Below are 13,276 nucleotides of genomic sequence, written 5' to 3' on the forward strand. Positions count from 1 at the left end.
GGAAGGAAGTATTTGAGGTATTTGCCGCTGTGAAATGAAGCTTACATACGCAGTAGTAAACTAGTAAACAGACACTAAGCACTCTGTTTCTCATTTATTTCAGGCAATGACAGCGGTAGAATTTAAACCCTCATGTGGGATGAGGGCACAGCCAATAATGAAGTCATATAGAGTTTGTTTTCTACATAGTCAAATATATAAAAGTTTCATGAAACTCATCACTGGGACAGCCAGCATAGTCAGTCCATGAGTTGTCTATTCAGTTAGACCAAGCTTCTTCTTCAGAGATTCTGGCATTTCAGGTGGAGGTGGACGAGGGAGTCTGAAATAAACCTTCACAGAATCATAGATGAACCACTGTAGTGCAGTCAGGGTACCAATCATAATGATACGAGCAAACAGACCTTTCCATACACCTGCAGAGCAAAACATAAAGCATGAGTAGCGCAAGAAGCCAGGAAAAAAAGAAATCCTCCCCAAAACACCACAAAAGCTTGATCCAAAATACATGAAACTAAGGAGGTACCTTTGAATCCAAGCCTCATAAGAACCTGTGAAGCAGAACTGCCCTTTTCTTTGTTCAACACGGACACCACGGAGTCAGCAGGATGGGAAACAATTGCACAGAACACTCCAGCTAAAAGAATAATTTGACATTAGTTTGGTAGTGTTTTAGCTGTACCATTACTGTGTACACTACGTACAACAACAACTGAAACCACACCTTCTAATAAATTGCACGGAAGTTACCCCAAGCCTCCTGGTATCCTAAAAGGACAGCAGGTACATACTAATAATATGATGTGAATATTAGAAAACACCTCGGTTCTGCTCTTGCAGCACCTCTTCTACTAAAACTCCTTCTGAATGTCTGGATATTGAAAATCCCCCTTCCATCCAGATTTCTCTCTCCTTCCTTCAACCTTCCCCAGCCTAGCAAAGATGCAAGTTTTTTCACTTAAATCAGCTGCAATTTCTAAACTCGGACATTAACATTGGTAATACATAGGAACAATTAAGAGTATTGTCCTACTACAGACCCACTGTCCACTTACAGATTGAATATAGTTTTTTTCCCCCTACACATTTTAAAGTTACAAGTAAATTCTCCCATTCTAGGTACATCTATTTGATATTCTGAAAAGGCTTCTAGAGTTGCAGTAGTCCATTAATGAAGTATAGGACTTAAAGATTCCTTACCAATATAGCCTGCAATAAATGTGACTACCAGCTGTTCTGCTTTTGTACATTCACTTCGTGGCTTGGGAACGACGTACTTGTAGAGAGCTTCAACAGTACGTTCAAAGCAGGCAAATTTCATCATGGTGTATGGAATCTGTCTCATCCATAGTGGTGCAACACCTTTATAGAAACTTAACCAGAGAACAGACAAACTCAGTTTCATTTTCTCCAGTATTTAAGGAACCTTTCTAACTTGAAAAAACGTTAGCTTATTATTGCTATCAGGAATACAACTTCTAAATACTGACACTGTAAGACTTAACTGTCTCAATACCTTCAGAACAGAAATTTAAGTTTTATTAGTTCCCAAGTACTAACTTAAAACAGCAACACAAACTAGAATTTACCTGATCCCTATGCTGCACAACTGTTTTTGTAGTCACTTTTCAAATTACAATGCGTTGCAGTAATGTAGTACTGATACTACAAGTGCAGCAAGGCACATGTCTGCATACCAGCCAAGTCCCGATAGTGATAAATGACTTGTACGTTTACAGCCACTTCTATCAGAACAGAAAGCTAACATGCAGTTGTATTACTCTTACATGCCAATGACTCAAGCATCTTTGACTGTACAACCAAAAAGTTGCTGAGTATCCCTGACTGGAACTGCTAGAAACTGAAGTTATCCAGCAGAACTCAGCACAAAGATACTCACAAAGATGGATCTAAGGAGCATGTGGAATTAACAGCCAGTTCAGCACAGATTCCTTAAAGTATGTTAAGTTGTTATCTTAAAGTACAAAGACCAAAAAGTATTAAAAGCTAAAGCCACAGTTAGTTTTAACAACAGTCTTTCATTAGGAAAAAATACTCACATCAAGAACCTGAATAAAAATTAAAATTAAAATCAAGAGATACTTACGCCCAGATGCCTTCTTCTCCAAACATTTTAGGTACAGCCTGACGCAGAGTGTTAGCATATCCAGGCTGTGTCTGAATACGAACTTTAGCAGCTTCCATTGGAGCCAGAGCAATGTCAGCAAAAAACTCCGCACTGGCAGATGCAGCTAAATATAGCGAAGTACGCCACAAATATGCATTTTCCTGAAGTGAATTTAAACATACATTTTTATTAATGGATCGTGCTTTTGTGATTACCCTGCGTTACTAATACCATTATGTTGCAGGCATGTAGCCTCGTGTAAACCACTTAAGGCTTACCTCTCCCAGCATGTTGCCATATAGGATTTTGAAAACTTCATAGAAACCAAATTTACAAAGCCCCTGCATGGAATAGCCAATAAAGGTTGGAGCCCATCCTTTAGCCAAGCCACGAACGCCATCTTCTTTGACTGTCACTGAAAATCCATTGAAGATACTCTTGTATTTTTGTGGATCAACCTAAACAGAATAGGCAGTTAATTGCTTACATAGCTTACTATTTCCTTTCTCACACCACCATCCGAAATACAATATTCTTAAATTCCTCATACAGCTGGCTTCCCAAGGTTCCCTGGACAGACAATGTACTCACCACAAGGTTACACTAATGTAACTGTAATAGTCACTGGCTAGTCTCAAATTCTAACTTATTTTAACAGCCAGTATGTTCCTCAATACTCGGGAACCACCAAACTGTCTAAATTTTGCTTTACATTAGTTCTCCAAATCAACAATAAATTTTATCTATCAAAAGATTTACTGAAATCACTATTCCAGAGTCTTTAAAAATTTGACAGCCTCTGTCAGCAATCTCATCCACTCTACACGTTGCACCTATGTACAACCAAGTGTCACCACAAACCAAACCTGATGATTCACTTGATTCTTAATCAGAAAAGGTTATTCGTCCACTGTTAGTTTGATCCCTCCACACAGACTAAGGCAGATGGAGCAAAGGAGATCAAAGAGTACTCAAGAACTTCTACGCTTGTCCTCTGACTTCACAGTAAAGTCTACATACAAAATATTTTCTGCACACAGAACGTTGAGTGATATTTCATTAATAACTTGTCAGAAATTTTAAAAAGGCAAACTTGAATAATTTTCTTTCATGTGAAAGGAAACCATTTAACAGAAATTCTTAAACAGGTCATTCTGACAAATTTTAAGTCACATCACACTGTTACTTTTCATATTTGACATCATCCAACATTTCCTCAAAGGGATAAGAAAGATATCAAATTAGAAGTCAACCAAAGCTTTCAGAAAGAGCTATGGGATGTGCATGCCAAACTGCACTGACTGATATTTTGTCTTGCGGTCTGTCAACAACGAACTTGAGAACTAGTTCACCTAAACATGTCAATTTTAAAATATTCAGAATTTCAGAAAATTGGATATTTAAATCAGGCACTGTAAAATGAGACTATATTCATGTCAGAACCACGTTTAATTATCTACATAAAAGGTAACCTCTTCTTAAAAAGACATGAGAGGGCAGGCAACAGGTTTCTTCCTGGACAACCTAGGAAGGATTAGTAACATGCTCTGTACTAGATCCGTAAAGAGATAAATGCTGACAGGTTCTACAAGGTCACACCTGGAATCCACATAGAACCCTCCTCTTGCACCTTCCTCTTAGTGCTGGAGAAGGAAGGGGAAGTATCACCACCCTTACCACATAAGAAGCCCAGGACTGGTAGCCCAAGCCAAACATACCTACCAAGCAGCTGAAGCCTGGGAAGTATGAGGCCTTGCTCCCAGTTGCACATGCAGCACTGTAAAGCTCTCAGGCCTTGTGTCCATTAACCCAATTTGCAGTTAGATTAAGAACTGTTTGGGATACTACGTCCTCTTTACCCACAACCAATCTCCTCCTTCTCAGGAAACTCAACCTTAGGCATGGGTAGTCAAGCTACCAATCTTGAAATCCTTAATAACAGAAGAGTGCAGTTAAGCTACATGTTCAGAAATAAAACACATACTCAGCTACTGCTATTCCCTACCAGTAGAAATAGGGAATTCCTACACAGTTAGCCTGGTCTCGATGCAAATTTTGTAGGAAGCAGTACGTTGCCCTCATTTGATGCACCCTGCGTTTGTCCGATGTGTTACAGAATTACTAGTTTGAGACCAGAATTTCAGGTGTTCTCAAGTATGTGAAAAAGCCTCTCTTGTAAAGAATACTAAATAAAGGCCTTCCAGAAGAACACAATTTTAAAGAATATCACATGTAGTACTCCTAGTCTGACCAGTAGGTCTGACTAATTCATAGTTTCCTCCTAACTTCAGGAGTTCTATCATTACAAAATCACCACTTTTGTAATCAGCATCAGCATATGCAACAGGGAAGTCATTAACTCCTGTATTTTCAGAAATTTAGAAGTGTGCTTTAATTTGCTTAATTCTTGAGGCACAGATTTGCCTGAATACATCCATGAGTACGTTTTTATCCGTGGCTGTTCACTAGATGATTTCAATGCGGAAGCTGGTATTGCAAATTAGAGTGCAATGTAATGACACTCCTTTCAGTTCAATCAAGAACCACTTCACGGAAACTAGCCACAAGCACTGATGGCCTTACCAAGACCATTTCAAGTTTTACCCATTCTATTCAAGTGGCATCATTAGAAAGTATCTAATACATAAGCCATGCAGTTGATATCCACAATGTTAATGGCTCAAATTATACATGCACGTCACTCCAGGCTAAAAAACGTAGATCTTGAAAACACCAAAGATGTATTTCCTTCTTACAAAAGGACACAAATAGTGCTAGATAGCCTACCAGACAGCAAAGAGTAACATTGTGGTGGGTGCCTTTTAGCAAATATAGTCAGTCAAACGTGCCTTAAACGTAGTCAAAAATAACTCATCCAGATTATCCTAAATGCCTCTGCTTCTCTTGAAAGTAGTATTTTGTTAGTCTCACGGCAGTAGAATTGATCAAGTAGCATTCAAATTTACTCACTTCCTGTCATCCAGAAAAGACTGCATCCCTACTATAAACTCTTAATAGGCTGGCTACATAGAGAAAAAGTTTAAGAAATGTTTAAGTTAATACGAACCTGCATACGACATTTCACTAAATCCAGAGGTACAACAGCAGTGTGTGTCAAGCCACAACTTAGGACCCCACCAACGCCACAGAGAGCATAAAACTTGAGCGAGCCATATTCGCAACTGTATTCTGCAGCAAAAAATAAAGACACACCATGCTTTTACATAAACTCCATGCACTGTTGCACAATGATGTCCAGGGGATAGTTTATGCCTCCAATTCATTAGTAGATTAATTATACCACACTAAACATGCTTTGTCAAATGTCACCACATACCAACATGTAGAACCAACCTGCATTCTGCATTTAACCAGGTCTAGAGGAACCAGTGCTGTATGCGTTGTTCCACAGCTAATAATCCCACCAAGGCCACAGAGCATAAAGAATCTGCCTGAGCCATATGCACAGCTGTATTCTAGTTAATTGAAAAAAAAAATTACATATATAGGATCAATCATAAATGGTTAACAAAGATCAGAAGAGAAATAAAATTGACTGCTACTTTCTCAAAAGTATTAAGCTGAAATAAATCTCCCACACTATATTATTCAACTGTAGTGTTATACTCAAAAATCATTCCCTTGCTTTAAATTAACACCTTTTGGGCTGACAAGATTTGATTCTAGGCCTTCCGAATCAAGTTTGCTCCTTTAAGAAAAGCAATGGAAGAAACACTCAAGTTTTAGGTCACACCACACTGAAAACATAGAAATGATTCCCAGAAGCTGCTAGTAGAAATTATCACTCAAAGTTGCAACATCCAACATTTTCCTATATCAAGGAATTAATTAAGCAAGGAGAGTGTTTCTCTAGTATTCTGGAGACAAAGATTCTTTGGTTAAATATTCTGTGATAGTGCAACTTCTGTATTTAAGTAGAGACCATACAGATCTACAAGATCAGTATTGGATTCTTCTTTATGTGTGTGTGTGTATATATACATACATATATATATATATATTCAGGAATTTTTTAGATTTCTTTATACAGGTTGTTTTTTTTTTTAAATTTTCTTTCAAATACAGAACTCAGATTTATACAGCTTGTTTAATGAAATTGCAGAATTTTATTAAATCAATCATCACATTCAATGCCCATAAACAAGGTTTTTTAAAGAATCTTTCAGATCACATTTAATTTTAACAGCATCTACAGAGCACCAGTTAGCACTAGCAGGCTTATCCAGCTCATAACCTCACTATTATAAGGGAATTTCTTCCCCCAAATGTTCCAGATTTTACACTGCATTTTACATTCACATTTCTCACCTTACTCTTCAAAATGCATCACCAAGACAATAAAAATGTCATTTTTTTTCTTTATTCTAAAATAACAAATACACTGGTTTAAGCCTAAACTTAAAGCGAGGAATCAGTTAACAGTCAGAATAATGCACAAGCTATGAGAATTTTTTAAATTGAGATACTGCTGAAGATTGTAAATATGCTAGTCTGGGACTTACACATGCCTCTAAAATAGCTTAGTTATGCTAGCAGGCTTGCAGACAGCAGTAATATTCTGTTTACAACTTGCCAGAATGACTGGTTAAACAAACACAAACAAGGCTTTCTATGCAGGTGTAATCAGAGAACAGACTCTGAGTCTACAGTGGGGCAGCTCTGTCTCGCTGCATCTTTGGCCTGCAGCACAACAGTACTGCAGTAGTTACCATGCTGCCCAGATACCAGAAGCATTTGTTCACACTCCCTTTTTCACAACAATTTAATGTTAGAAGTCATACCCCTCAACTGACAGACATTTGTAGAAGCCACAGAAAAGTAGAGCTTTATGTGTCTGCTTTATTACAATGGTATTCGGACTGACCTGTCGGCTAGGTGTTCAAAAACAGTAAAGAAAAGCAAGCCAGTATCAATTAGGCTTGAGCTCTTTATAGGTACTTAAGTTCGTAGTCATATAGCAGTATTAGGAAAAAAACCCATAGTAAATCCCAGACTTTCTATTTCAGTAGAGTTGAATTTCCTAAAAACTGTTACCTGAAGAGAACTGGCTAAACATGGAGTACAGAGGGCAAGAAAGTTATTCTAACATACCTAGACCCTGACACCCTGAAGCTACTCAAATATAAATGCACAGCACAAAAACACGCCTACTCCGTTAAGACAGAACTATTTCATTTCTTTCCTTCTGATCTGACACGTTAACAAGGACAAATTCCACGGGCTGATCATAAAACACTTTGTCTCTGAGCTGTGCCCTGAGCTGAACCCAAAAGGTCTTGTGGTTTGTACTGACTTTGTGTGACCTTGCATAAGCTCAGATATCTTCTGCAACGTGTTACTCTCCCAACACAAAGGCCAGGGAACCAACTGGTATGTGACATAATGAACACAGCAGAAGAGACTAGAAAGACTAAGAAACTCTGGTCCCATTTGATAGCATCTGCCTACAAACAGGATGAAGATTTAACATAATGCTTTTAAGAAATAAGTGCACATACTGAACATATTTAGCATACCAGAGAGTGATTCAGGGCTTTAGTTAGCTAGCAACAAGCTTACGTTACTACACTGAAAGCCAGAAGTATTTTCTTGAAAACTTAATAAAATCCAACACTGGATTTTAAAAACTAATCCTGTCTCTCTTTCACATATTACATGAATGTTCATGCAAGCGCACTAACATACTTCAGTAGACATATCTTACTGAAAGCACTTCATTTTTTTTAAAGACAAGCAGAAAGGTGCTTTTAAGTTATTGACAGCTTAAAAGAATTAGGATTTTAACATCTACCTCCACTATTAGGAGTATCATCAAGGTCTGACCTTTGGAAGTCATGACAGTGATGAGGAAAATTACAGGAAAGCAGTTACACTTAAATCTAAAATGCACCACTGCACCTTAGACAGCAGAGCTATCTGGTGTATGCCCCACAACTACAAAGGAGAAAATAAAATAAAAAAAAAAAAAATAACAAAAAACAAAACAGCTGCAGGCACCTCTAATGTGTCTGGATGTTCAGATGTCCAGCTGTGAATGAACGGGGGGGGGGGGGGGGGGGGGGGGGAGAAGAGACGAAAAGATGGGAGATATCTTCCTTCAAATCCATCCAGATTCACATGCTGCTCTTCACCACGGAAGAAGTAAGTACGGCCCTACAGCCTTAGTCCCCGAGGCTGCAGGCCCCGCAGAGCCAGGAAAAGCACGCTCTTATCCACAAGACTCCATCGGAGGGGTCTCTGTAATTACGCTGAACCAGAACCTTCCCGTGTCCTTTCCCGCTAACACCGGCTCCTTGCTGCCGCTCAGCACACGCCGCACGGGGAGCGGAAGAGGCTGCCAGCGCCTCCCCCGCCCGTGCCCTTCCTCGTCCTCCAAGCGGGGGCCTAGGCCCAGCGCCGGCTCCTCCCCGGCCCGGCCGAGCCTCGCTGAGCCCCCACCCTCCCTCCGCCACCCCGACGGGCACCGGCCCGCGCCAGCGGAGGCAGCGCGGGCACCGGCGCCTCCGCCGCCCACCGGCCTCGCCTCCGCCGCCCCCCCCTCCCGCCCGCTCTCACCTTCAGCGGCGGACGCGGCCGCCAAGCTCCGCCGCGTGGTAGGCGCCCCCGCCGGCTCCGCGCGCTTCCTCACCCCGTCCTGGACCAGCTGGAAGTGCGGCGCGTAGAAGGGGTTGAGCCGGGCGAGCGGCGCGATGGACGAGAACATGGCGACCTGCGGCGGGCGAGAAGAGCAGAGCGGCGTGGGACGGAGAGGCCCGCGCGGGCCCGGCCGCGATGGCCCCGCACCCGCGAGGCGGCCCCGTCGCCCTCGGGCGAACGACCGATCCCCCCCCCGTGCCGCCCCGACTCACCTCCTAAGATGGCGGCAGCGCGCGGAACCGCTGCTCGGGCGGCAGCTCGGCGCAGAGGCTGACCGCGGGCCCCGCTCCGTCACTTTGTCCTTCGCCGGCGCAAGGGGCGGAGCCACGGCCCAAGAAGCTGCAGGGCGATTGGCGGAGGCGCGCTGCCAACCGGCACTACCGCGCGCGCGCAGCCCGAGCCAACGCCCTGCCCCCGCGCCTGCGCACCGCGCCCCCGCGCTGGGGGAGGGGCGGTCACCGCCCGTCCCCGGGGCCGGGCCGCGCCCCGGGCGGGGGCTCGGCGAGCAGAGGCCCTGAGGAGGGGGCCGGTACGAGCGCGCTGTCAGCGTCCCACGGCTGCCCCTCGGCTCCCGGTCCGGCCGCCGGCTGCCCTTGCCCTCGCCGAGGTCAGGCTGGCGCCTCAGCAGCGACAGGCCGGAGAGAGGGGTGACTTCTGGCTGGGGGCCCGGCGGCGGGGAGGCGTTTCTTTCCGGGCAGTCAGGGGGGTGCGCCACCGCGCCGAGCCCTGGGCCTAGGGCCTCTCATCCCTCTTACCGCCCGTCTCCGGGTGCCTCCCGCAGCCTTCCGGCAGCTGTTACAGCCCCGGGCAATGTCAAACCGCCGACGGGCCCCAGGTCCTGCTCTACAGGCACCGTCCCCGTGTGGCGGCAGCCCGCTCCCGGCAGCGGCCTGCTCCTGGCTCTGCAGCAGCTGTACTTCCAGTCACACCCAGTTTTTAAGACAAGTTTAAAGTTAAAGTCCTCAGTATCGCCCCGGATTCCAGTTCCGTTTACTAGCATCTAGTAATACTTTCTATTCACAGACCAACTCTTAACAAAAGGTTTGCCCCTCTCAGCTGGCTCCCACCCCAGCACGGTTTAAGACAGAGCGTGGTCGGGAAGCAGGCCGCCAAACGCACTGGCTGCAGCCTCTACAGCTGCCTCTCACCTTTGGAGGACAAGCTTGCAACGCGTCTTGACATGGCCATCATCTACGACGGCTGCAGCTGCTCACAGAATTGCTAGTTACTGGTTTGTTAAAAGTAGAATGTTACTTAACACGGCACCCATGCTTGGCCTTAACTACCTTAAACTACGCCTTTTCTAACATAGTGCGAGTTCACTCATTTTAGTGGATTTACATAGTACAAAACTGACACAGCACAGTTCAGCTCTCCAGTTCCTTAAGAGGTAAGAACTCCCAAGTTTTCACCATCTTGATCACATCCCTTCCACTGCCGTCCTCCATAACAACGTAAGCACAGAAAACAGCAAAGCAGGAGGCGCATACCGAATATCCCAGCTACTACTTCTGGGCACAGAGCCATAACGCAAGTGATAGCACACCTGCACCACCACGCTGAAGGAACACCCCTTCGGTCAGCTCAGTGGCTCCTATCAAACCTCCCTGGAGGACGACCTGCTACACCAGCCTTAGGGCTTGGCTCTACTTGCTATATTTCTGATTTTTAACATACAGAAAACCTCTGCTCCTTCCAATTACAAAGGATTAACATGTGACTATATTTATTTATATAGATCTAATGGCAATTTGTGTGCACAACTAGTACTGTCACTTAGAGTTACAGTCTGTGGAACAATCTGTTTCTTTGGTTTTAGCTGACAATTAACTTACAACAGCTGTACTACTAAGTACTATTAAACAGCAGTCTAACATATCCCTGTGAAAATACAGGGATAATATATGTTCCTGCTGAGTGCATATCATTTTACATAGAAAATATCCTCAACTTTTCCCAGATGTGAAAGAATAAAATAGCAATAGCCTGTAATTCAAACCATCTAGATTAATCTGATTTCTGACACACACTGAAGGTAGTAATAGATGAAGACTTGAAAGACGTTACCTTTTGGTGTCCACCTCCATCAGATTCACAGTAAAAAGAGCTATTGTAAATTAAATCCATCTTTTTAATCAGTAGCTTTTCAAATTTTGGGAGTTTAGGAAAACGTCAGTTTGGCAACTCCAAAGTTTTCCTAATTACATCTCTCCTTCTGCTATTAACACCCACCACACACCCCCTCCCTCCCTCCCCACCCCCAAGCAGACTAGTTCCTGTCTTACAATGATTTTTCACTGTTCTAACATTTTGGTGAAGCCTCTAAGTAAAAATCATAGCTCTTATAAGCTTGTTCTCCAGGTGACTTACTGTTTTCAAAAATATACAATGAGAGAATGAAACAACCATCCACACCTCTGTTAATCAGGTTAGCCCAAGCAGCATCTGCTCCTGTTTTAAGCGTATCTTAAACGTACTCATTCATTGTCTCAACGCCAGAGCTACTAGACCGTGATTCTAGAGAATCAGTAACAGATCAATTCAAGCTGTAAGTAGGTTTCACAGCCCAAGGGAAGCCTTAACACTGCAGCATCTCCTTCAACAGGATCCCAGCTAACTAGGTTGAACTACAGCAGTCGCATCCTCTGAACCCAGGAAGTAGTGAAACCTCTCCTATTCTTATTAGTCACTGCCATAAATGTCCTTGTCTGATAATCTTTTCTAATCTAAATTCTCCCCAGACATTACATGTTTTTCCTCCATAAAACATCACATTTTTTCTTAAATAAAGAAGGCAATGCAAATATACTTTTTAACCACAAACTACCAATCCTGACAAAGAATTTCAAAGTGAGGCAGAACAGAACATGTGAGGAATTATTCTTTTAGCTATCAATATATACATACTACTTAAAAGCATATATGGCACCTTAGGACTATTTTACAAGTTGAATTAACTTGTAGACCCTGTGCTGTATGAACACATGCATGTATGCATACATCTGTCGTAGCTTGCTGTTGCACTGGTGCAAAGCAACCTGGTATACTCCCTACAGAAAAAGAAAAGCAAAAGTCATAGGAAAGTTTTAGACAAACATAGGTAATTTACCAAACATACAGTCAAAGCTCTATTAACAATGCAGGTATGCTGAAATGCCCAAGTTTGTAAACACAAGATCTAAAATTATACATCACAACCCACCCCTGTATCTATTTTGATCAGTCAGATGAAAGTTTTACATTTTTTTTTCAAAAGCTTTTCAGCCCAATATGCAACTTCAGCCATATCAAAGCAAGCCAGAAATACCACGCACAAGACATGCCACACAATTTTACAAGCTTCATCTACAATTATACATTTTTTTCTGCTGAAGAGCCTCCTTTTGGAGCTCTATTATTTAAAGGCATTCTTTTTGTACTCAGCTTTTCTGATTTAACTCTGCACACACTAGTTGGTTTTTTTTGTTTTGTTTTTTTTAAAAGATATTTTGTCCACAGAACCCTTTGAGAAGGTAATTAGCAAGAAATGAGGATTTTAATACCATAAAGATTTTCCTAAGTTGTGCCGCAAGAAACAAACTAAAACGCACATATATCAAGCCTAGGAGGGACCTGAAATCATTCTGTAGGGCAGTAGTGAGCATACTGCTAGCAAGCAAACTTGGAGAAGAAAAAGTTCCTTCACACTGTTTCCTACTTAAATACAAATCAAGGTTTCAAAACACACACAGAATTTAAATTTAAGATCTTCCTTGAGTTTCTTGTCTCAGACACTAGGTAAGCTCTCACAGCCTTACCATGGATCAGGTGCCATAAAATTAAGTTTCAACACTGCAAGTTATACCCTCCAGTGACTCGCAGCCTGATACCAGGCTCCTGAGACTGGGTTCATGTTAAAAGATCAGGACACAATTTAAAGGGAAAAGCGCAAGCTCTGTGTTAGAAAGCTGTAATTCAGACAGGCAGATCAACATCTGCCATGTTTTCAGCACAGCATGACCAATGAGAACAAAACCCACCGAAACCAAAACACATTGTCATGCCTATTAACTTACACAGGCCTTTCTCCAGACCTTTTGTAGCCCTTGCCCTGAAAGGGACTTAAGCAATATTTACTATAGCAGAACTCAACTGATTTTTGCAACTGGAATTTGGATACTAATATCAGTCCACAAAATTGCTGTATTTTGTGATTGGTTCTGAAAGTTTAACCTGGCTCTGTCTAGAAGCCAAGATAAGCTAATGGAACCAGAGTGAGATTATTTAAAACCAAAACAAAACACCCACAACACAAGAAACAGTTTCTGTTGCTTCAGCACTTTGATACAAAGACTATAGTATACTTCAGTGTAACTTACACAGCAGTACTTAGAAGGCTTTAAGCACATGCAACTATTCAGCTAGTAGCATTATTACTACATGTGTTACCGTTAGAATAATGTGAATAGCTTTAAGAACGCTGGTAAATCCATATTTGGGGCTGGGGGAGGA

At 42.5% G+C, this 13,276-nt stretch overlaps 1 protein-coding gene across 2 annotated transcripts; it reads right to left on the reverse strand.

Annotated features, from left to right (window-relative positions):
- Positions 1-81: 81 nt before the first annotated feature.
- SLC25A3 (solute carrier family 25 member 3) lies at positions 82-9,127 on the reverse strand. 2 transcript variants are annotated; one of them, XM_082308218.1, is made up of 8 exons: positions 8,998-9,127; positions 8,705-8,858; positions 5,483-5,604; positions 2,407-2,586; positions 2,108-2,289; positions 1,201-1,373; positions 527-637; positions 82-416 (listed from the first exon to the last, which is right to left on the reverse strand). In XM_082308218.1, the coding sequence occupies exons 2-8, from the start codon at positions 8,850-8,852 to the stop codon at positions 256-258; spliced, it is 1,077 nt and encodes a 358-aa protein (XP_082164344.1). In that variant the 5' UTR covers positions 8,853-8,858; positions 8,998-9,127; the 3' UTR covers positions 82-255. The 2 variants fall into 2 exon arrangements, with proteins under 2 accessions (XP_082164344.1, XP_082164343.1); XM_082308217.1 differs by lacking the exon at positions 5,483-5,604 and adding an exon at positions 5,196-5,317 and having other exon boundaries at positions 8,998-9,116.
- Between the last annotated feature and the right edge of the window lie 4,149 nt (positions 9,128-13,276).

Source organism: Platalea leucorodia (genome assembly GCF_965183815.1).
Source record: "Platalea leucorodia genome assembly, chromosome: 4".
Lineage (NCBI taxonomy): Eukaryota > Metazoa > Chordata > Aves > Pelecaniformes > Threskiornithidae > Platalea > Platalea leucorodia.

Bases quoted from the DNA above. Each gene is read 5' to 3' on its own strand.
- SLC25A3 (XM_082308218.1), bottom strand. From the start codon at position 8,852: ATGTTCTCGTCCATCGCGCCGCTCGCCCGGCTCAACCCCTTCTACGCG. The intron at 2,587-5,482 runs GTTGGTTCTACA...TATTCTGTTTAG, and splicing joins TGGTTAAATGCAGAATGCAG to GTTGATCCACAAAAATACAA. The intron at 638-1,200 runs GTAAGGAATCTT...TTATTCTTTTAG, and splicing joins ATTTATTGCAGGCTATATTG to CTGGAGTGTTCTGTGCAATT.